We start from the raw sequence: 21,439 nt of genomic DNA on the forward strand, positions 1-21,439 counted from the left end.
GCCATGACGGAGATTAGCACCCGTGAACATCTGTCAGTCCAATGTGGTGGAATACAAAAAAAGCAGATTCTCTAATAATGTGGCATCAATTTTGACCCAGTTAACCACTGCTGTAGTTTATCTGCAGACAAAAACATTTTCAACTTGGTCCACAGACTGAAGGCAGTTGGTAGACGGTGCATAAGAACAAATAAGCCTTTAAGATTGCGAGCCTCCGTAATTATCTTCTGTGTGCACATGTATCACCTGGTTCTCATGACAGGGACCTTGGCAGTACTCGGTCAAGCTCTCCACGGTCTGGTTGATGAGGCCGACGTTCTTCTCGTTGATGTAAAGTCCCAGCAGCCCCAGTCCTCCCGTCGTGCTGCCGCAAATACAGTCCAGGAACTGCAGTGTCTCGCACACCAGGTTATAGTTGTTCTTGTTGTTCTGGTTGCGCAGAAAGTTCTGGAAGATGGACGGAGAAAAAATGAAGACTCACTATAAGCACACCTTTCTGTGTTAACACTTATATTATTGTGATGCAAGTGGACAGCATGATAAATCCTTGTCATCATGATTATATTTCTGTTAAAATGTTTAATATGAGACAATTGGTACCAAAAAATCTCCTTTAAGCTTCTACTCAGGAAATCCTCCCCAACATGTTCTTTCCTTCTCTTATGTAAAATGTGATTCATCAACCATGCCTTGTCTTCTGTTTAAGAATGCAAATGTCAACAGCAGCCAGACAATTTCTGCAGCGATGTCTTTGGAAGGAATACAAACATTGAACTGATCATCTGTGCTACGTGGTTTGCAGTTAATCAATATATCATCCACACTTGTTCGAGCGAGTCAGAGAGATTCAGCACTGAGCCAACCAATATTAAACTGAGGCAGGTCCTGGTTTGAGGTGTAAACAGAATCAGTGCGAGGAGGAAGTCTTTCTGTCTGGGCCTGCAGGAGCATGTTATTACCAAACACACAACTCACACTTCTCATAGTGAAACCAGACCAAGACAGGCCTAGATATGGAAACAGCTGCATCAGGAGGTTATGCAAAAGGTGACTATTTTCAGCTGGGTTTCATTTCTTTATAAACGATTGTGGTGATTGAAAATCAGATTGCGGGTCAGGAAATGTTAGCGTGTCATGGGACCTTGGGGGGAAAAGCCCTGACAAGCTGGTGCAGTGGCTGACCTGCAGATCTCTGTTGTGGTTTTCACAGAGCAGCTGCATTAGGCGCAGGATGGGCTGCATGATGGTGATGATGACGCTCATCTCCCCCTCCTCCTGGCCTTTGTCGGCAGGCGGGACAGGCGTGCCTTCTGCAGCAGCCTGGTGCTCTTCGGCTTCGGCCTCACGGCGGTAAGTCGTGAAGGCCTTCTTGGTGACGGCGGAGGCCTCCACCAGCTGCTCCTTCACCTCCTCAGTCACCACGGCCACCACCAGTACATCTTTGACTGACCACAGGTACAGGAAAGTGGGTAAAACAATGAGTCCTCATTTGAAGAAGTCACATATTCATGCAGCTATTCTTATATATCATTTGACATGATAGAGTTTTTTCAGGGAAATATAACGCTTTATTGACGTGTGTTTATTCAGGAAGTGTTAATGACTTCATACTGTAATAAATGACTTCAAATCAATAGAGAAATGAAAGAGTAAACTCCAAAACAAAAGGCCTTTAGTACACAGAAGTCAACTGTGGGGAATTTTTCTAGTTTCTCTCTAGTTAAAGATTCCTTTTATCTTGGCCGACCTAAACTCCTGACCCCTGACCTTTCTTGCGTGTTGGCACATCTTTGTCTGGCGGCTCCTCGTCCTTTTTCTTGCTGCCCAGGTCACTGGTGTTGACCGTCACGGTGGCTTTGATTTCCTGCTGCGCCAACTTCATGCGCTCATAAAAGACCTTAAAGAATTTCTCTGACTTGTTGTCACCCGTCAGACGATGGTAGAGTGACCGCTGGAATAAGAATGTGAGAGAGGACAATGTGTTTGATTCATGCAGCAGTTCACTCTCAGTTATATTCTTGTCTCACACTACACACACACACACACACACACACACACACACACACACACACACAGATAAGATAAGATAAGATAAGATCAGATAAGATAATAACAGAATAAAATGGTGAAAATTATAGATAAATATAATATATATTACACACCGCTTTCTGCTCTCTACAGTTTTAGTTTTTTTCACTACTGTTTTACCAACATGCTGACATGATGACTTTCAACTTATCACCAGCAAATGCACCAACATTTCAACAGTGATGTTTCTTTTCAAAAATCACCTCAATCAGAGAACAAGGTGCTAAAAGTCAGAGGATATTTGTCCTTTAGTAACTTCTTTTCATTGTGCCGTTGCCTCAGTTTCTGCAGCGTGCAAACACAGAGTCAGATGTTTGAAGAGCCGCTGTTACATAAGGCTCCTCACATTGGCAGGAAAACATGCTGTAAGGCCTCTTTGTGTTCACCTGATTTCACACCATCTGCTCCCCCCCCCCCCCAGCTTCAGGGCATGACAACGCTCTTGACACCCAGAGGACTATGCTGGGTGTTAGCTCATACAAACACACAAGCAACAGCAAAAGACAATAACAGGGATTTCACATATAGCCAAACTCAAATGCATGCAGAATAACAATGCTTTGACCCTGCTTTGACCCTGCTGTACATGCATCCACTGTGTGCACAAACAAAGGCATGCCGACATGAGACATTTACACCTGCAGTTAAACACAGCTGTAGAAAGATGTTCATAAAAAATGTAAATCTACACTTGCACGATTGCAACAGCCGTCACGTTTCTGCTGTCATCAGCATGTCAGCTATGCAAAAGTTTGAGTTTTACAACTGCGTGAGCAACAGGTTTGTAAAAAGGTAATAAGAGATAAGGGCGGAAATATTTCTGCATATATGAATCGCACAATGAGCACTTTTGTGCACAGAGCTTGTTTTTCTCCAACAGGCTCATACACTCTGTCCCATTTTCCCCTTCAACAATCCCTTCTTACATAAGACCTGTAATCAGCTGAGTGGTTACAGTGAGGGCACACGGTGTCTTGGCCCGAACGCTGTTACATCAGCCTGCGGAAGGCGAGTGGTGGAAAGAGGGAAAGGGAGAGAGGAAAACCCTGCCCTAGTTTTCAATGCCAGAGCGGCACGGAGTGAATGTGTGATGTGTAAGGCAGGAGGGAGGGTCTCAAAAAATGGAGGGGTGGGGGGTCACGTCAATGCAAGCAGGCGTTACCACATACATGCTTTTCGAATCTGGGGCAGTTTTCAAAGACTGTTACATAAGACTGGAGCCAGGTCCAGCTCAACTCTGGTAAGTTTCTAAAAAGACGAGAAAGACATGTCAACATTGACAGAACCTGCAGGTCCAATGCATGGCACAGCAGTGACTTTGTTATCTGCACATAAACAGTGAAAGCCACCCAGAGATATAAATCTTGGCAGAGTCACCCGACTCAAGTCCTGAGGGACGCAGAACACTTAATGCTTTAACAAGTCCAAGTTGTTTTGCTGTTTGCTCTGTTTTAGGCAACAGTTTGTTCTCGCTTGTTTTTCCAGCTGCCGTGTTGTTGACGGGATGAGGACCGTTAGTGATCTGATTAAGAGGCAGACTTATGCAAGTGAGCGAGCCCACAGCTCCAGGACAGCAGCTTTACAAGGTTACCTTATAAAAACAGACCTCATGACTGTGGCCTTAAAAAACACACTCATGCAACGGGAATCATTTTGTAAACTTGTTTGTCGTAGTTCACTGATAAATTTAAATTCACTCATTATCTATTCACCACTTGAATTGTATTGGATTTGGCAGAAATTCTGTTAACCACTGAAACTCCAAAACTCAAACACTTCACCGAGCCTTCCATCGACACTGTTATCTATGAGCATTTTGAAAAACACCCTATCTCACAATGTTAAGGTAAAAAAAAAATCCTATGAAATTTTGTTGAGTGGTTTTTGTCTTATTCTGCTTACAAACAAACAAACAGAGAGGAAAACACGACCTCCGTGATAAATACTTGTTCAATAGTCAGTGAGAATAAAGAGCACAGGTACTTTATCATCTTTTGTGTTTGTTTAAAATCTAATCCCACTTCCTAGCAGAGCTGATGAGAAATTGCACAACACGTGATGAGCCAGAGTAAAGATGCACCATCTTACATAAGGTCTCACTGTTGAACATTATGTACCAGGGTTATAGCCCCACTTCCCCCCCACTGACTGCTGAGTCATTCCACAAAGTAAGTGGTCATCCTCAGCTTCCCCCCCCCAGGCAGCTTATCCCTCTACGTGTCCCACAACAGAGCTGCACTAAGCCTCCTGGGAGCTCCGCTGATCCTGCTGCTGTCACTCATGTTCGGCACGGCGGGTTAAGGTCGCCTGGTAATTGTACAGATTCAACATGGCTGTGCGCTTCTACTTCCCTCTGTCCCTTCCTTCGTCAGCTGCCACCCTGGCATCAACACGGGCCAGTTCTGTAAGGCCTGTTTATACCAACAGCTCTCTTACTTATTTATCCGTCTCTTAAGCTTTTCCAGCCCAACACCTTGGTGAGTGACAAAGCCATCTATGTTGTGTACTCTACCCCCACCCGGCCTGTTACCAAGGAGATGTGCACTTTGAATATATGACAAGGTTGTGGATAAGAGGTACAAATAAAAGTTGAATGCGCAAAGTCTAAAACAAATATATTTACTTTGACGTTGATATATATATATATATATATTTGTATAAAGTGGGATTTAACAGGAGATTCCGCCTGCTCACTCTGTGGTTACAGAAATAACTGGCATGTTGATGACGCAGATGCCTGGAAACTCACTCTGCAGTAGCTTTTTAAAGCTTTCCAAGAGGTAGCTGTAAAGTGAACTTCAACCAAGTGGCGGGGGGCACGTGGGGGGAGGTGTGTGTATGTGTGGGTGGGTGAGTTATGCTCTGAAGGGGCTGAGGGTTTGCAGCGTGCCACAACAAGCCTATTGAGTAAGAGTGGCGGCACCTGTTCGCTCCTGACAGTTTAGGATCTGAGGTCACAAGGGCCGTACTGAGTATATGTATGGCGGACTGGAAGGAGCAGAACATCTACACTTCTCTTACATAACACACACACACACACACACACACACACACACACACACACACACACACACACACACAAGCTGTTCTTGGAATAATCTTCAATCAATCTCCAAAAGCCTCTAAATAGATCCTGTAGTGTGTGCATGTGCTGATGGGGTGTGCAGATGAGCATGCATGAGTGCAGTTTCATGTTATGATACAGTATGAGTGCTATGTGTCTGTCTCAAGTTACACTGCACAACAACCTGCAGGATGTGAGCATACGTGCCACTCAGCATGTTATGTAGTCCATGATGTTCAACACGGGCTCGGGTTATTTGTGGAAAGTTGTGTTGAGTGAGCGTCATTCACTTTCTGAATTTGTCAAAAGGCCACTTCATTATGTTCTGTTAAAACAATGCTCCCCTTTCAACAGCCTTATAAAGTTTTTATTGTTACTTGATTTTAATTGACAATATATATAATAATTACTTCTACTAACAAGGTGAGAACTTCTACTAAGTGACTGCTAAACACAAAATCCTGCTCAGAATTATTGGCACCCTTGAATTTAAATCAGAAATGATTGCAAATTAAATTTTCATTTAAAAGGATTATTTTAATAAAATATGAAATTTTGCTCAATAAAATAAAAAAACATGCATAACACAATTCTTGGCAACCTTGGTAGGAGATCTTTCGGCAAGAATGAAAACATCTCAGCCCTTTCAGATAAAACTCTTTTACACAAATTAAATTGGAATATACAGATGGTAAAAACGTGGGTAAACCAGATCCGAAATGGTGATTGCCTCCTTTCTAATTTCCAGCAGAGAAGTTTACATTCTGATTTTTTTTCTCTGTTCAATGTCTGAAGATTGAGGCGCTCTCTCATCTCACTGTCTTGCAAAATTAGAGTGTTTACCTGGGTGTCACTTTTCCCACACTGCTGATCAGAGCCAGAGCCAGTTGGAACCTGTTTATACTGCAGAGTCATTTGACCCAAGAGTAAATCCTGATTGTCTCCATTCCCATTGCAGACAAAAGGCAGATGTTAATGGGTGTTAATGGGTTTTTTTGACCAGTGGAAAAGGAGCTGTAGTTTCTGCTACGCTTCCAGTGCTATGCGTTCAAGGTCTTTAGGGTTTGCATGAGTCTTTTTTCCAATGACATACAGGTCAGGACTCATAATGGTGGCCTGTCATCTTCTCCCTTTCAACTGTTCCTTCAGGTTGTTGTCCTGCTGAAAGACCAAGAACCTTGACCTCCAACCTAGTGTTCTGATATTTTCACCAAGAATGCCTTGGTTATCTTCTGATTTCATCATTCTTTGTTATATTCAGTGTCTCCAGTATCAGAGGCAGCAAAGCATCCCCACAGCTTGATAAACCTCGCCCATGTTTTGCTGTAGGTTGGGTGAGTTTCTTTTCATCGTATGTGGAAAAGCGTATGCAGTGTGTTCCCAAAGAGCTCCACTTTGGTTTCACAAGGTTTGGTTTCACATGTCCATAGAACATTATCCCCGAAAGACTGTGGCTGATCTAGGGCAGTTTTTGTGCCTATTTCAGTGGTATGTGATGTGTGTGATGTATGGTACGAGCTGAACCCACTACTTCATATGCTCCAGGTCTGTAGAAGCCTTGAGTGGTGTTTTTCTACAATCTGCACAAACGTTGGAAAAATTCTCTCATTAACTTTCTTCTTAGCACCATGTCAGTCGCACCTTCACATATATATTATTTTTGTGGATGTTTGTCAGGGTCCTGTCTTTGTCTTCTTTTACTTGACCTAAACCAAATTCCCTAAGGGATCAATTAAAGTTGTAATGTATTGTAATGTTAGGTATTGCTTTGTACTTCTTAATAAAATGGGAACTGTTGAAGCAGGGATTTCAAGATCTTAGCCAATTGTCTTTTAGCCTAGAGAATTGTTCAATCTGTCACAACTACAACGAATCAGCTCCTTATTAATCCAAAAAAACAAAACCATCATCCTTTGGTTAATTCACATCATGCAACATTAAGCACACATTTATTTTGTCAATAATTGTGTCCATTGGAAATGTCTATATGTTTTATTCAGCTCGATGAAAGCATTTTTTTTTATATAACATTGGTTCATTTGCACTTTTTAAATGTATTATTCAGTTTTATGGACTTAAAATCAGGAGTGCCATTACTCCTGAACTACAGCACTGTAAGTAATGATCACATTGCAGGTGTGAGGGGTTGGTTTTCACTGGTGACAGCCGCACCCACAAGCTCAACATTTGAGTTGTGACGTGTGAACTGAACCACAGTAAAGAAATGTGAATGTATGGGAAGATGTTAAGATAACAGGAACAACCCCTCTATGTTTAAGGCAAGTACTGAAACTGCATCATCATTTCTTGTTCACCCACCAGTGATTGATTTTTATTGTTGACTCAGGCCTGGTGACATTTTCAGTTGTTTTGATTCTGCTCTACCTGATTTTAAAAAGAGTCCTAGGGCTCCTCATAATCCTATGTGCCGTTGTTGGTTTTTAATCTTTTGTTTTATATTTATATTTTTGGTGGGGATTAAAACAGCACTAGATTTTTATAGTTCTTAATTAGCTGAAACACCTTGGTCCAGACATGCAGGCAGACAGGTTGACAGACAGGTACATCAGCCAATCATTTCATTCAGTCCAAATTAATTCATTTGTGACCGTCACAGACAGTGTCTTTTTTCTCCCAGACAACTGTGTTTATTGGGACATGGATTTGAACAGATATAGTAAGTGTTCCAGAGACAACTTTCCAGCCCTGACTTAAATCGATTTTTTGAAATAATTCATGTCAAGTAAAAGTTGACATGAATTATTTACAGCAGTTTGCTGTTAGAGCCAAATTTAAGTTTGTGGCTGTAAAGGATGTAGTCACACAAGCCAACGAATGCAATAATGAGGATATAATAAGAGGATAAATAAGAAAGGCCTGAATCCTTCTACTCAATCCATGAGTCTTTAATGTTCTTCACTTGGTATTTGACCCGATGACGTCATGTCAAAGTCTCCAAATATTTCGCCCAACAGGTAACTTTCTCTATGGAAGGACGCAGTTCATTGTGCATCACATACATTTTTTTTGTATTCACCAACACGCTCACCCTGTCCCCCCACTGCTGCCACATCAAGTCGAGCCGTGGGCCCGGAAGCTCTCCATCTCTCCTACATTTTTCTCCCAGAAACTTTGCTGGCTGGGCTACGACCTCAGATTACCGCAAAAGCAAACGAATAGGCTGCTTGGAGAAATCTGTGGGCATGTTTTTTTGTCCTGCTTTTCATTTAGACAACAAGAACCCTACTGTCCTGAAAAGGGGGGCAGACGACCGATCGTTATGTAACACAGGGAAATGTGATGCATCTGCTGATATGTTGGAAATTCTCTCTGGACCAGACACGAGCCTCCAACAAGGCTCACTTGTACCCGTATCATGCCAAAGGAAGAGAAAAACACCAAACTTCAGCTCTGAGACAAAACGCTTCTTTATAATTGCTGTCTGTTCCTATTTATGCCATTAACTGCTGTGCTTATCAAGTTCAATTTGAAGCAAAGGAAAAACACCTTGTTACAGTCGTTGGCAGACAGAGAAATTCTATGTAAGTCATGCCAACAGTTTACAACAGTAACTGTGACTAATTACTATTCTAAATAAAATGGTGACTCAAACAAGACAAAGAGAAATATTTGGAAACATCTGCAATGGCCTGGGGCTCACAAAAGAATCAGAAAAGAACCACAGCTAGTGCCATATTCATGCCACAGGCAACTTTCAGCATGGGACATGTAGCTTCTTTCTCATGTCCTGACCTCAGAAAGGTCAATTAGCACATTGAAGGACACTCAACAAGTCAGATGATTGGCTCTGTCCTGAGGGATGCTGCTTGAGGGGGGGTCGATCTCTCCTGAGGCCTTTGAGGGGTTGTCTCTTTTATTGCTCTCCTTTCAGCAGCAATACGTGACCCAGTTAAGAGCCCAGTTGGAATGTAAGGGGGCCCAGGGCACAGGGCATCATTTACCCAGGCAGCAGCTTATGTAACAGGAGTCATGTGAGTGCCATTGTGTATACTGTGGGAAGTCAGGCCTCGTCAGGTAACGACACTATGCAAACACCACTCTATTATGCAACAAGCCTGTTTATGCATTGCGACATACAGAAGCACGTATACACAAACCACACAAAACAGCATGGACTCTAACTTAACCCGACCTCGAAACATCTCTTCACCTCAAAATAATAATAATCGACATGAAGAAGACAAGTTACCATAATTTCCGTGTGTAAACAAATTTAGGTCCCCACAAAACTGAGTAATACTTGGACCACATATGCATGCACGTGCGTGCACACATGCACAGACACATGCAGCATCCTGCAAAGATGAAATAAAGCAGGAGCTCTCTCCGCTCTCTTAACGCTTGCTGTGAGGTTTGCAAAGAGTTAGCGTTGCTGTAGCAACCCCTGGCAGCCTGTCGGTGGGGAGGCGATGACGTACTTGGCTGCACAGCTTGGACGTCTACCAGCAGACTGCTGGTCCTCTTCCTCTCTGACTTCCTTTTGTCCTCTCTATCTATGCCTCAAACACACTTTTTCACCACCAACTCAAAATGTCACAAAGTTCAAACATGTCAGGATGATTTCTGCACCAGGCTGTGAAATCTCACTTGCAAGACACTTACAAATCACACAACACTAAAATCATCCTGTTCACAGCTGTGACACCTCAGCTTTGAACCTCTGAGATAACATCTCTTTGTTGGATTCTGCTCATGCCTCTCGGATGGAATGTCTTCAGTAGACCCATCTGCACAGTTAACGCTTGAACCCAGTCACCTTGACTTACCTGGATGACAGTGTTTCCACCCTCCAGCAGAGCGATGGCTAACAGTATGCTCTCCTGGAAAATCCGGTCGCTGGTGGCGTTCATGATTAAGTCAATGACGAGATCAGACGCCCCCTCTTTGTCCAGATGGCACTGCACCTCTGCCAAGCTCAGGTCCCCACGACCTCCGACCCCGGGGCTGACAACTATGGATAGAGACATAAAAATAATCATCAACCACCTTCATACTGATTCATTCAGATTTCAGGCAGCATGGATAATCGAACATAGGTCACAATGTATTATAATTTTTTAATATTAATTACATAACTGAAGAGTTTGATGGTTTAGGCAGTTTGATTGATGCCTTGATCCAGAACCCAGGACACTGTATTTATGTATTTTTTAGTCATGGCCTACTAATACAGTTAATAAATGTATCAACTAAAAATGGCTGATACAGTACATCCCCCACCATCACCCACACGTACAGACAGACAGACAGACAGACAAGAGAAACCAGAAACTGGACAAGATAAGCACATTCTCCAGTGGCCTATTTCAAAATAAATACATAGTCAGCATGGGGTAGAGAAGAGAACAAGTGAAAGTATAAAATAGACTAGAATTAAGAAAATAATTAAAAGAATACAGATAATATTAACATAAAATATACCTTTACTACTGACGGAAATAATATTTGTAAAGAAACAGTCTTTTACTTTATAGATAAAACCCAAAGAAACATGAAACCACCGCATGCAACTCACATAGGTGCAGTGTATGAGTTGCGCTATTTATGTTGCGTTGATGAGGAGACCATGGGATATTTGTGACGCGTGGAAAGAGCCACAGGTGAATTATTTACCCATTCAACGACTGCAAGGAAATAATAAAATGTGTCTTTATTTTTTAGTTCTTAAACTGATGCTGCTTCCACATCCAGCCAGGGAGGCAGTGATGAAATAACAGCACCCATCAGAGCCATCTCTGACTGGACTGAATCAACAACACATCCCATTCTAGACAGAGCTTGGCTCCCTGGTCGCCTGGCAACAACACGGCCTACGTTATGCTGAGGCGAGAGCCAGTGTGCTCAGGAGCACAGCCAAGGTCCAAGGGCTTAAAAGGAGTACAAGGCCATGGCTGTGAATAAGATCTCTTTTTATTTCTCTCTCCTCTGAAGCAGGAGAGATGAACGATGAGTCATATCTGTGATGAGAGACGCACGGCAGCTCGCTGTAATGAACAAATGTCAGTTTCCGACCATCTATTCAATTTGTGAATGTCAGCCGCAACTGAGCAAAGATGGAGTCACTCGGCTGCAGAGACCATTTGATTTTGTATATAGTTAACAGTTCTCTGTACTAATTGACTCCTGTAGAATTGTTGCAGTGAATGTAATGGACAGATGCACAATGAGCACATTGCTGCAGACTAATGTGGTGCGCTCGATGGGCGATGTTGATCCACATGAAAGTTTATCTTGTGTTTACTTATTCACATTGGAAATTCTCAGTGTCACTATGAGTCTTGCTTGTAGCGTGTGTGACTAAACGGAGATGTTTCAAGCACAATTGGAACATTCATATCTCATATTCATATCTGTTAACACTTTTAGGCCAGGTTGTTTTCACCCACTGTTTTATTTGTTTATTTGTTGGAAGGACGCCGCAAAAAACTTAAACCAATTTTCACCAAATTTGGTAGAGGGATGAGGTCTGGGCTTCAGAGGAACCTCTTACAGTTTAGTGCAGTTGGGCATGAAGGCACATATTCAGAGTTTTTCATTTTTTATAACATTATTTTCTTGCAAATAAATCTTTTTTGTTTCATTTCAAATAAATAATTTTGTTTAACAGACCACTTCTCTTTTTTTCTTATATGTTTCATCCAATAGAACTTGACAATCATGTGTAGGATTGTTGGCATGTGCTCTACTGAGTCTCATTCTAGTTCACAAATGAAAAATGAAAAACCTACAGCCACAACAGATCTTTTCAATTAATGTACATCAACTTCTGCTTGTAAATGGTGCTAATTATGTTCAATCTACCCTCAAACTACGTAATGAATATGATAAAATGATAAAGAAAAAGATGCCTTGTATTGGTAAGATCTGTGCTCTATACTGTACTGTTAGAAACTCCATATCCAGACTGACTGATTACATTTACAACCTGACTAAATCATTACAAAAGATTCTCGTGGTTAAGACTTCTTTCACTTTGGTTAAGACAACAGACATAGAACCCTCCTGCACTTTAGACCAGCACAGCCTCACCTCTGTGCCTGTTGTTAGTATTATTATTATTATTATCTACTTATACATATGATCTGCTTTATTTATTATCATATAGTGAATCATGACTACTCTTTACAGAGTTCTAGTCAGGTGTCCAGATAGCACCTTAAAACTCTAAAAAGTTTTATTCCAATTTGTTATATTATTTACTTTTACACTGGACGGTGTTTTTATGTTGTATTTTATGTTGGACAGTTGTTTTGCACCCTGGACTAAGATGAACAACATTCATTCAGCTATATATTTATATGTGGAAGAAGGATAACAAAACATGCCTTGACCATTAGACATTACTATCCAACCCCTTTTATTTAAGCAATGTTCAAAAGGCTTATCTGTTCCTGGGTGCCATGTATCAGCTGACAGCTATGAAAATAACTATATTAATGTTTTATTAATTTCTTTTTGTATACACACAACAAAGATACTGTGCTGTTATACAACACAACACACACACACACACACACACCTGTCGGGGATTTTCCCTGTGCTGCGGAGGCGAGTGGACCGTGGCTGAAGGTTGTGAGGCTTTCTCTCCTCTGGCCGGGTTTGACATTCCCATAGTATCGATTCACCAGGATCTGCCGCAGAGCTTCTCCCTGACAGTGAAACATGGACGTTAGAAGATGAAGTGTTATAGTTACAGCTAAACCATGTCACAGAAACAGAGCTGGAACCCAAAGTCAGTGAAACTGTGCTAAAGCAGCAGCACTACATTGTGGAAATAATGCAAAAGACACAAGAATAGTTCTAAATCTCACATCAGAGTGAACAACATAAGGATGAGGGTAGTTAAGAAACACGCATGCTGTTAAATGTATTTTACCATTACAAAAGAAATGAAAATTGGCCGCTGCAACATGTGCTGACATTCAGTGTCGCACTTAGTTTGATGTCAATTGATGCTGCACAATGACCCCGGTTCTCCCTCTGGACCAAATGTGTCACAAGGTTTCCAAAGACGAGAAGAACACCCAACGCTGATGTTCCTGTCACACGTTACGTTTCAGCTAACTGATATAGGGGAGCGTGTGAGTGAGAAAGTGAGTGACAGCCATGCTGGGGAAGTAGCTTCATGACAGTCAGTCAGCTGTCGACCATCAATAAGATGAAGGCCTGGACCATGAGCACAACCCAAACTCAGTACCTACCCTCCTCTGATCCTCCAGTTGCTTCTGAGGCTGGGTGGGATCAAGCTCCTTAAAAGGTGATGTGAGTTAGCAGAAAGCAAAAAAAAAAAGAAATAAAAAAAAAAAGGCCGAAAAGAAATTAGAAAACAAAATAAGGAGTTAATACAGTGCAAATTAGTGACTTTACTAGCATGCAGGACTCAGGTATAAATCAGATCATGCAGTTAACAGGGGTTGTGTGAGGAAAGACGTGAGGTCATGCAAGGCTTTGTGCAGGGGAGGCCTGATATTCATTCTGAAAAATCCTCATAAACCTTCAGAGTTAACTCTTAAGAAGAAGTTTTGTTTGACAGTTCATGTCTTATCTACATTTTGTGTCAAAACCATTTTTTCATCAGCTTATGACAACTCTGGTGCTTTTGCTCTGGACAGTGAAATTACCTGACACTGTACTGTTTGGCATGTGGTGACTCCCTCATTACTTTGCATTCACAGCAGCAAAAGTGCTTGAATCATGTACATAAGAGAATGACAAGCTGCTGCCAGAGGGAGAGAAACAAGCCATGGGAATGAGGAAAAAAAGAGGCTCTACATGTCCAGGTTACATAATGAAGCCACACACACACACACTCGTCACATGTGAGAAATTTCTCCTGCTCTGCGTGGAACAACCGCACCACATCACCCTGCAATTACACACACACATACACACACACACACACACACACACACACACACACACACACACACACACACACACACACACACACACACTAAGCACACACACACACACACACACACACACACACACACACACACACACTAAGCACACACACTAAGCACACACACACTAAGCACCAGTCTGGCATGGAAAAACACTTCAGCCACGACACACACCCCCGCCACAACACACTTGAAGACAGCAGGAAATTTGGCCACGGTTGGCTCAAGAAACGAAGCGGCGGAAGGATAGATGAACGGAAGGCAGGAAGTAGAGAGGAAGGGATTGATGAGTGAATGGGCGGGAGGCAGGGATGCACGAGGGGCTTCTGAAAAAGGGGGAATTCACAGGACTGGGTTGTGACCTTTATCCACTAAGAGAAATCCTTTTTAAACACTAAGCACAAATGTGTAATGGGACAGCTTGTAATTATGAGGGATGATCTCTGATCAGCAGTGACCAGGATTACTGTGCAGCAGGTGAGATGTGGGTCTGAAACACACCTCGGCAGGGACATCGGGCTCGGGTGGAGGGGCCAGCTGATTGGAAATAAAAGGCTGATGTTAGTCAGAGTTAGAAGATGTAGAATTAGTCATTTTGCATCTGTCTCCGAAGAGCAGCACCCTCTAACACCCTCTTCATGTTTTCAAGTAGTATTGAAGTGCATGTATTAAACATGGGAAGTGTTCTCAGACTTTTGGACAGCACTGTATTTACAAATATCCCAAAGAGCAACAGCATTAACACTGTCACCAGTGGCAACTGGGTGTATATGTGCTCGCTAAGATTGCCAGTCACAAGCAGAACTGCACATCATAAATATGTGAGACTCAAAGAGCCAGAGGCACAAAGACAGAGGACATAAACATGTTGTTGTTGTAATGGATAACTAACAGTATGTTACGACATGTCTCGTGAGTTAGTATAATAGCAGTGACTATTGCAGCATGAAAGCAGAAGCTGTGCACAACAAAAATACACATTTGCACTTCACTTCACTACCAGTGAACAGAAGCTACACTGCGATGTGTTCAGTGTTGTGAGCTTCCTTTTTTTCATGCTGCTGCAACATGTTGCTGCCTGTAACCCCTGCATGACACTGCATATACAGTATAGCAAGAATGGCCAATGAAAGCACATATATGCATATAGTATATAGTGAGTATCGATACAGACATTCATGGGGTAAAAAGGCCACATGGGTATTATTATGTGATAGCAATAAAAATTTTGCTGCTAAAAAGTGTCTAACAAAAATTAAAATGTGTTCATGGTAAAAAATTAAATAAATAAATAAGTAGTCTGATGAATTAATGTCACCTTTCCTATATTTGAGCAGTAAATGACGGGATGTAGAGACAGAGCAGCAACGGATCATAAAACTGACTCATTCTCATTTCCTCAACTACTGGAACAAACTAAACAGGTTTTTGAAGAAAGTGGGTAAAAAAGAAGAACCAATAAAACCATTAATATTTAACTTGGTGGTTTGCTACGCGGCTACTGGCCATCATTTGTCTAACATACTGTTAAAGAGTCACCTGCAGAGCAAAGTAACAGATTCAATATATATATATATATATAATTATATAACAATAAATGAAATAGAAAGAATTTAAAAACTCAGTCCTAAGTCCTTCAATATTCATTCAATTCCATTTAAAACAAAAACACAGAATAAACGAAAATTAGATAACACAGGGGATAGAGGCCTTCAAATTGCAATAATTCAAGAGAACCAGAAAACGTTTTTAACTGACTTATAAAAAGTAAAGGAAAAAAACTATATGCTCGCACATTGACATAAAATCTGACTGCAGGGCAGGCAGCGACTGTGAGGAACTAAACAAAAAACATGCAACTGACTGTAACACGGGCGAATGTCTCCCCCTGTGATCCAGTCATGCTGCTTTATGCTGACTAATTGGAATTTCCCAACAGCACACCTCCTCTTTACGTCAACACCCTGATTTCCACAGAAAAACAATCACCATCTATTTCTAATGTCTCCTAATCTAGTTTGAATGACCAAGTCAGCGGAACATAATTATGACCATATATGAAACATGACCTAATTTGCTCATGTGCAAAAACAAATTCGCATCAGTTGAGCGACTTGACCCCATAATCGTCAGCGTCTTTTCCTCTGGTTACACTCCATTGCGATTTGTGTATAAGCTGTCTGTGGAGGCAATGTTATAAAAAGAGGCACAAAGAGATTCAGGGCGTTTGTGGATAAAGAGACAGTTGAGGTTGTACGAGCTCAGTGAATCTGCTCACTCCTCGACAGACGAGGTTCTGCCAGAAGTGAAACCGCTCCTGTTTAGAATAACACAACTAAGAGCCTTAACCCAAATCCCCCAAAAATGCCAGACACAGTGAGCTCTGCTTTACCTCATCTCACTGGGAAATCGTAAAATAAAGTGACAGCTCATAATGTAAGAAAACAAGTCTGCAGGGGTTAACAACAGAGGGACGGGTTTGTGTCGCACGTCTGCTGACAATATAAAACTGGCCCTTTGCCCTTTGACAGGGGCAAACCTCAAATGACACACACACACACACACACACACACACACACACACACACACACACACACACACACACACACACACACACACACACACACACACCACAGTTCACCCTCCACCCCGTCTACCCTCTGTTGCCTAGATCGAGGTGCACCAATGCCACTGTCTCCTGGAAGAAGTCTCTGCTGCACTTTTATTTGCCAATTACCACTGAAGGTCAGTGGAGAGTTTAAAATTCCAGGAAAAACAGAGAAGAAAAGAAAAAGAGAAAATTGTTGCCTCTTATGTAACTGCTGTCTGAGAGCTGGCGGGAGCCCAAGAATCATGCAGCATTAAGTTAAAGAAAGTGGGACAGAGCCGGCGTGCTGCATCAGCAGCACCCCCTGTTGAGGGAGAAGACGTACAGCACGGCCCGGCTTATCCTGGCCACTGGGATGAGAGCCAGGAGGATAAACAAAGATGAAGAGGAGTCTATCTGAGGTAACTGGGCAGGGGGTAGTGGTAGGAGTGGCAGCGGGAGAAACTGCACACGGGCAGAGGTGGAGACCAGAAAAGGCATGGCTGAGAAAGTGAAAGTAAAGAGGATGAAATAGAAGTATAAGTCGTGGGGAGAACAGCAATGTAGAAATGTGTAGCTAAACAAGCATTCATTGGTCAGGAGGGGTTAGAAAGCACATTTGCACACTCACTCTGATCGACAGACCACCAGGCTCGCCCTGCATAGAAACATTCCCTTATATAACACTCCATGTATGGGTTACACAGCCCCATCCTCAGCAAAGTGTATTACATCACCAGAGAAAGACCTCATCTCCATCTGACCCCTCGTAACCTCTCGTACTGTCTGTCAATCAAAGACGTGCACATGAAGGAAACATAAACATGCAGTGGTGATATAATCAGGCCTGACGACGAGGCTGGGAGGCTGGACTCCTTTTCTCCCTTTTTGTTTTTAATCATGTTTCTATTTCTGGCAGAGTGAGATAACCTCTGCTAATGGGCGAGCAGTCACTCCAGCTTTTTCATGCTCGCTCTGGATACACAGCATCCAGGCCACAGAGTTGGCACGCAAAAAGTCAAAATATGGCAGGGGTCTGTCAGAGAGCGGTGAAAGTGACAGCTGCGGCCATTCCTCGAGACCTCTGGGTGGCTGCTGTGGTGGGTCAGAGAGCAGCAGCGGGGCTTACATAACAGCTATCATGGAAGTCTATCTTGCTGCTGTTCAGCTGCTGAGGGGAAGTTGAGGTTTATACACACACAGAGAGAGAGAGAGAGAGAGAGAGAGAGAGAGAGAGAGAGAGAGAGAGACAGAGACAGTTGTGGGTCAGTGTATGGCGTGTTGAAATGAGTGGGAGCATGAATGAGTGACAGACAGCATGTGCTGAGGGATAAGGGAGTACATTCTTGAAGAGTCGATGAGACAAAGCACTGATCTCTGAAAAGAAAAGCTCTGTTTTTTGGAAACTGGGGATTTCCATCGCTTCAGTAGGAGGTGGCAAACACAAGGAGCGAGAGAAGGACAAAGAAACTGAGAGCATGTTGCTTCCTGACAACTCTGTAAAGACCTTTTACAGCAATTTCTTCATTTTACTAACTAACATCATTATTCACTTTTGCACTCACCACAACTTTCATGAAATGACTAGTCTGCCTACCTTTTTCACTCTTAAGGGCACAGTCACACACACGTGAATATGAAGCACATATCACGATTAAGGTTTTTACACGAAACCTTGCTGGGATATGCTTCAACATAGGAGACAAATGTTTCATTCACCTCCTTGCTCAGAGTGACTGGAGCTAAACAGGAGCCAGAGTTTTGTTTTTGTATGTGTAACCTGGCCCCAAAATATTAATCTGCTGCTGCACGTTCTCCTGCTCTGACAATGTGGACTTTCAGATTTGAAAAGTATACTAATTTCAAAAGAATGTCAGCTTTAAATATCAAAATATGCTTTGCTATTGGAATCTGCTCAGTTAGCAGTGTCTGTTCAGTGTCAGTAGAGGATTTCATTTTAAATCCATAGTGCTTTAAAGACACAAAAATATGGAAAGTGGACCTTGATTTGAAACTTACTTTTCAAACTATGGCATAAACTGTATATAAAAGCTTAAAGGTCCAGTATGTAAGATTTAGGTGAAAGGGATCTATTTATAGAAATTTAATGTAGAATAATCCTCATAATGTTTTCAGTAGTTTGTTTCATCTAAATTGTATGAATTGTAGTTTTCTTTACCCCAGAAAAGGTCCTTTATATTTAAATACTTTATATTTAAATACTTTATATTTACATTGAGGGGACCCTGACTACGGAGGCCGCCATGTGTTTTTACATTAGTCCAGACTGGACAAACTAAACACCTTTTGAGTTTTTATGACAACTGAAGGCGACCACAGTTTCTTTTACATGTTTGGAAGGAGAGGGTGAGGTGAGGGGTGTTCAGCTGCAACATCGGTTTCAACACTATTATATCACTAAATTCTACACACTGTACCTTTAATGGTCAAGAATGAACTTCATGACAAAATGGATTATAAAGTCCTAAAATTGTCATGAATTAAATTATATGAACTCCTGAGCTTACATGTGTGTTGTACTTGTAACCTGTGTGAAGACCTTGTGATACAGTTGAAAGTTTTAGTAAAAAACTAAGATGAGTTGAGACAGTTAAATATTAAATAAAAATATATTAAGTAAAAGCTTTGAATAAAATTAGCAGTTTAAAGGACAAAACAATAAAAATATGAAAGTAAAAAACAAATTAATTAATAAAAGACCCACTCAAATAAAAATAATAATAACTAAAATAAAAGAAAGTGTTAAAATAAATATATGATATTGGGACCTGATACAACCATTGTAAAGATAAAACTAACATAACTGTAATAAATGTTAAATTTAAATTGATTCTACATTTTGCTCAGAAAAAAGTTCTAGAGGTCACAAACCAATTCAGTCGGTCAGAAGTCAGAGGATATCAGTCAGTCATGTCTCCCTTGTCATCACACCCATACTCTCATTCCTGAGATGTCTCCTCACCACCACAAATAGAAATGACAAACCAGTTTCATTCATTTCCTTAAGGCCACAGGTCACAACCACACACATATTATTAATGAACACGCACAATGTGCAAAGCGCCTCACACCGACTTACACCTGCTGCTGTGATGTCAAAGGAAGAATACGGTCTGACTCTGTCATCCATCATAAAGAGGCTGTGTGGTGTAAGAGTGACTAGAACAATCGAAACAGCTCTATGATGCAATGCAGTGTAACACGAAATAAGAACCACATGACCATGTTGAGAAATTATTTAGACCATGGTTTGTTAACATGTTGACTAAACATAATTGTGCAACTGGTAGCATCATAGCTACGGCTAGGAGTGTGACATTTAAGAAGAGTTCAAATTGTTGCTACAGCATTAACAAAAAATATCTGTGACATTTAAATAGACCTGTCATCGTGTGTCAAGCCTCCCAATGTCAGCTGGGATTGGCTCCAGTATCCCCCTCCCGCAACCCTCAAAATGAAAAGTGGTTTGGATAATGGACGGAGTGATGGATGGACAGATAGGTGGATGGTTTGAGACACTGCCTCAATGAAAACTTCAGGGCTCAGAAGTCCCACAGGATTTGTGATGAGCAATACTAGCTGTATAAATGTGCTGTTAGAGGCAAATTGTACCACTGCTCTGTTACCGACTTTCGGATAAAGCTGCTGAAAATGTGTGATAAAAATAAACTTAAATTCAGTTAAAATGGTAAAAAGAAATAATAATACAGTGCTGTATGCAGTGATGTTCTTCTAGAAACTAATTTCTCCTTATACGTACACAACTATATGCAGTCACAACACAGAAGCTTACAGCATGACATGCTAGCTCTAAACTACAGTTTAACATGGAAATCAGGAGCGACAGGAGAACAGGGAGGGATGGACTGAGCTGCCGACAGAGCGTCACAGGCCAGAGTGCGATGCTACTGAGTCTACACTGGCAGCACAAGCACATCTATGCTGTTAGTGGCAGACAAGTCACAACAGTAAGTAAAATGATCGACCTCAGCCACATCCATCTCATCATCAAAGGCAATCAGCTGCAAGAGAAGAAGTATAGGGGGCACAGAGTTAGTAGAGGCAGATTAGTGAGTTCAAGCTCGCTCACAAGTGTGCACATGTGAAGCACGTCATGACACAAACACACACGTAGAGTGAAAGAGTGAAAGGACAGAATACTGAAGCTCAGAACATATTAGTGAAGGTAAATACACCCTCCAACCTTCACCTTTCATCTCTTACTACACTGAAATCAGATTATTAGGATATTAACCTTGTCCGACCCTGACCTATAGTACATATAACTTACTCATCACTGCATTGCCTTTGTGCTCTTTGGCAAACACTTGCAGAGAGTTTTTTCTGTTGCAAAAATTAAAGATGCTGTGTCTCCCAACTCAGCGACAGAGCCATGTAAATCCCATTGTTGAGACATTTTCCAACTGTTACTTTCTAACAGTGACTGTGTTAACATGGACACCAATTTATTAACCCCATTTAGACAACAGTCTGAATAGGACACTTTCATGGAAACAGCATTTCTTAAAAACCATATCTTAAATACAGACTTACTCAGAATAAACAATAATACAATTGGGACGTGGAGTATTCTGAACTTAATAACATTACATTGGAGTTTTCACAGCATTTTTTAACATTGACATGTTCGTCATTTACCAACTGCTAGTCATTATCAGACTACACTCTTTAACACTTTAACTGGAATATGCTATGACCAACTCATTTGAACATCATAACTAAATTAAAGTTTCA

The 21,439-nt window shown here is 41.6% G+C and overlaps 1 protein-coding gene and 1 long non-coding RNA gene across 15 annotated transcripts in view; one reads left to right on the plus strand and one right to left on the minus strand.

The window, feature by feature from the left end:
• itpr1b (inositol 1,4,5-trisphosphate receptor, type 1b) overlaps nucleotides 1-21,439 on the minus strand; it is an 85,337-nt gene that overhangs the window by 27,235 nt on the left and 36,663 nt on the right. For 6 of the 14 annotated variants that reach the window (XM_069512475.1, XM_069512459.1, XM_069512427.1 and 3 more), the window contains 8 exons: nucleotides 20,671-20,706; nucleotides 14,578-14,613; nucleotides 13,375-13,422; nucleotides 12,693-12,822; nucleotides 9,940-10,124; nucleotides 1,768-1,951; nucleotides 1,183-1,445; nucleotides 247-447 (listed from right to left, as the gene is read on the minus strand). In XM_069512475.1, coding sequence (XP_069368576.1) covers nucleotides 247-447; nucleotides 1,183-1,445; nucleotides 1,768-1,951; nucleotides 9,940-10,124; nucleotides 12,693-12,822; nucleotides 13,375-13,422; nucleotides 14,578-14,613; nucleotides 20,671-20,706 — 1,083 coding nt within the window. The remainder of the gene's footprint in view (nucleotides 1-246; nucleotides 448-1,182; nucleotides 1,446-1,767; nucleotides 1,952-9,939; nucleotides 10,125-12,692; nucleotides 12,823-13,374; nucleotides 13,423-14,577; nucleotides 14,614-20,670; nucleotides 20,707-21,439) is intronic. The other 8 variants (XM_069512494.1, XM_069512482.1, XM_069512488.1 and 5 more) reach the window with 4 other exon arrangements.
• On the plus strand, nucleotides 983-11,781 carry LOC138405260 (uncharacterized). The gene is made up of 3 exons (XR_011238948.1): nucleotides 983-1,047; nucleotides 1,211-1,455; nucleotides 10,835-11,781. It is a non-coding gene; the product is annotated as an uncharacterized lncRNA (long non-coding RNA).

This window comes from Paralichthys olivaceus, chromosome 2 (genome assembly GCF_024713975.1).
Source record: "Paralichthys olivaceus isolate ysfri-2021 chromosome 2, ASM2471397v2, whole genome shotgun sequence".
NCBI classification, from domain to species: domain Eukaryota; kingdom Metazoa; phylum Chordata; class Actinopteri; order Pleuronectiformes; family Paralichthyidae; genus Paralichthys; species Paralichthys olivaceus.